General features: G+C 43.0%; 1 protein-coding gene across 2 annotated transcripts in view; it reads left to right on the forward strand.

Moving 5' to 3' along the window:
* LOC135517854 (calcium-binding protein 1-like) overlaps positions 1-1,833 on the forward strand; it is a 22,992-nt gene extending 21,159 nt beyond the window's left edge. For both annotated transcript variants that reach the window (XM_064942513.1, XM_064942512.1), the window contains one exon: positions 584-1,833. In XM_064942513.1, coding sequence (XP_064798585.1) covers positions 584-609 — 26 coding nt within the window. In that variant the 3' untranslated portion in view covers positions 610-1,833. The remainder of the gene's footprint in view (positions 1-583) is intronic.
* Positions 1,834-2,863: the final 1,030 nt, after the last annotated feature.

Here is a 2,863-nt window from a genome sequence, read left to right on the forward strand (position 1 = left end):
CACTCTCTCCTGCTTCACACTCACACTCATTATCTATCCCACACACATACAAGCACATACACATGCATCGACACGCTGCCTCAGTGCCAATCCTCACACACACACATTTTGAGTCAGGATACTCCAGCACCATGCTGAGAGTGAGACGGGCGGATGAAGGGAGTCGGGCTGTCTGTCAGATTATCTCCACACCAAGGGATTATGTCACCTCATAGATGACCAAGAGAACAAGGAATGCATGCTCTCTCTCTCTCTCTCTCTCTCTCTCTCTCTCTCTCTCTCTCTCTCCCTCTAGCCTTTTCCTTTTTTTAACTATCTTTTATTATTTCCTCTCGCTCCCTCTATCTCTTCTCCCTCCCCTAACACACACTCGAAGACAGGCGGGATAAAAATAGCAATGTGCTGCTTTTCTTCCACTAAATCCATCCACGTTTATGATCCCCAGTGCTCAAAATACATATTTCTTTTTATTGGCTGATAGCAGCACGTACAGTTCTTCATGATCTTCAGCCCCTACACTTGATCTAAATCATGTTCATTCTCCATCTCTGTTGTTTTATTCATCTTTCTCCTCACCCCTCAGAGTTTGTACGTATGATGTCTCGCTGAGTGACAGGTTAAGCACCTGTAGGCCATGTTTCTGACTGGCCCCTTTCCTGGTAAGAGAGGAAGAGAAGGAGAAGAGATGACGGAGCCCTTACCAACGGACCACTTACCTCTGACTTCTGTAGAACAGAATGGGGAAACGACATATCAACAACCGCCCTGCTACTGCCACATCCGAAGACGAGCACAGAAGCTGACGGAACAACGTCAGCGATCATGATGCTGTATGCTGCTGTCTCTAAGAGCAAAAGAGAACAGCCAGCCTCCCACAATTTTACACTGTACATTTCCGCTATTAGAGAAAACATTTGGTGTTTACAGTGGCTCAAGAGCAATGTGATGTTTGAGCTACTTACAATCATTACCATGGTTGGTTAAGGCTATGGGAAAGTAAAGGAGACATATTGACATTTTTATTACTTTCTCATGCCAGCGTCTCCCATAACCAACCTAAAGCACTATATTCCCCTCTGGGCCTTTGTACTCCTAAGCTAAACTTTTTAATGGCAATATTATTTCAACGTACCTACTGTCAAAATATGTATTGTTCATGTGTGTGTACGTGTATGTTTGTGTGAAGCTCAATTCTCCCATATTGTACGATTCCATATGTCTTAAGCTATTGTAGAGTTAGTTTCAAACCCATGGCATACGCTAGCCAACTGTCTCTGTCTTGAAATACATCTCACGTATTAGCGCTGATGCACTTCTTCAGATTATCAAACACATATCAAGTTACATTATACAAGCTCTGAACATAGATGGGCAACTGTTTTGATAAAGGAAAGAGCATTTTGGTGAAAACCGAAGACTGGGGAATGGGGTAGCAATCATAAATAAACTGTTTACGTCTGGCCAACCCAAGACCCAAAGATGTGCACATTATTTTGCATGAATACTGAGATTGCAAGCTCCACTTTTGATTTAACCAGACACACTGTCACGCTGTCCCTCCGTACAAATCAACAATGTGCACCACAGACAAACATACACACTGTAATTTATTGTGGTGATCAACATAGCACTGAAACCTGTGTCTCTCTATGTGTGTGTTATCAGTGTGTATCTCTGTACTGATGAGAGTGTGTTTGAGTGTGGAACTTGTGAGTTTTTGTGTGTCTCCCTTATGCAGACTTATTTGTGACTTTGAATTTGTCTTGTGCGATTCTATGCATGCCAAATACTAAAACAATGTGTAGTTGAGAATAAACAGCTTTATTGCAATTATACACTTTGTGTGTGTGTTGTGTGTGTGTGTGTGTGTGTGTGTGTGTGTGTGTGTGTGTGTGTGTGTGTGTGTGTGTGTGTGTGTGTGTGTGTGTGTGTGTGTGTGTGTGTGTGTGTGTGTGTGTGTGTGTGTGTGTGTGTGTGTGTGTGCGTGCGTGCGTGTGTGTGTGCGTGTGACCTTGTCTATCTGCATTCAGAGCAGAGGGCAATCAGACTGGACCTGAGCTAGTTGGATATACACAGAGTGTACAAAACATTATGAACACCTGCTTTTTCCATGACATAGACTCAGGATTTTTAAGCCTTGAGACAATTGAGACATGGATTGTTTATGTGTGCCATTCAGAGGGTGAATGGGCAAGACAAAAGATTTAAGTACCTGTGAACGATGTATGGTAGTAGGTGCCAGGTGTTTGTGTCAAGAACCGCAAAGCTGCTGGGTTTTTCACACGCAACAGTTTCCCGTGTGTATCATGTGTTTGTGTGTAACATGGTCCACCACCCAATGGACATCCAGCCAACTTAACAGAACTGTGGGAAGCATTGGAGTCAACATGGGCCAGCATCCCTGTGGAACGATTACGACACCTTGGAGAATCAATGCCCTGACGAATTGAGGCTGTTCTGAGGGTGCAACTCAAGGTGTTCTTATTGTTTTGTACACTCAGTGTACTTGCATTAGCCTACAGGTTGCAAAAACCTGTCAGAAACAGAAATAATGTAATTGATTATAAAATATTTAGAGAACTGAAATAGCATATGCAAAGACCAAGTTTGCTTTACAAAAGGAGGGAGAGAGAGAGAGAGAGAGAGAGGGAGGAAGAAAGGAAGGGAAGAGATAGTGTATTAAGAGAGAGTAATAACAGAACATGATAGAGAAAATGCAGGAGCGGTATCACAGAAAAAAAGACACTCACAAAAGGTTCCCTTTAAACACACATCGCACAGATATGGTTAGGCCTACTCACAGTTCATGTTGATCTGCTGGCTCATCTCTATCAGCTCTAGCTCAGTGGCACCTTAATTGTGG

This window comes from Oncorhynchus masou, chromosome 28, assembly GCF_036934945.1.
Source record: "Oncorhynchus masou masou isolate Uvic2021 chromosome 28, UVic_Omas_1.1, whole genome shotgun sequence".
Classification (NCBI taxonomy): Eukaryota; Metazoa; Chordata; class Actinopteri; order Salmoniformes; family Salmonidae; genus Oncorhynchus; species Oncorhynchus masou.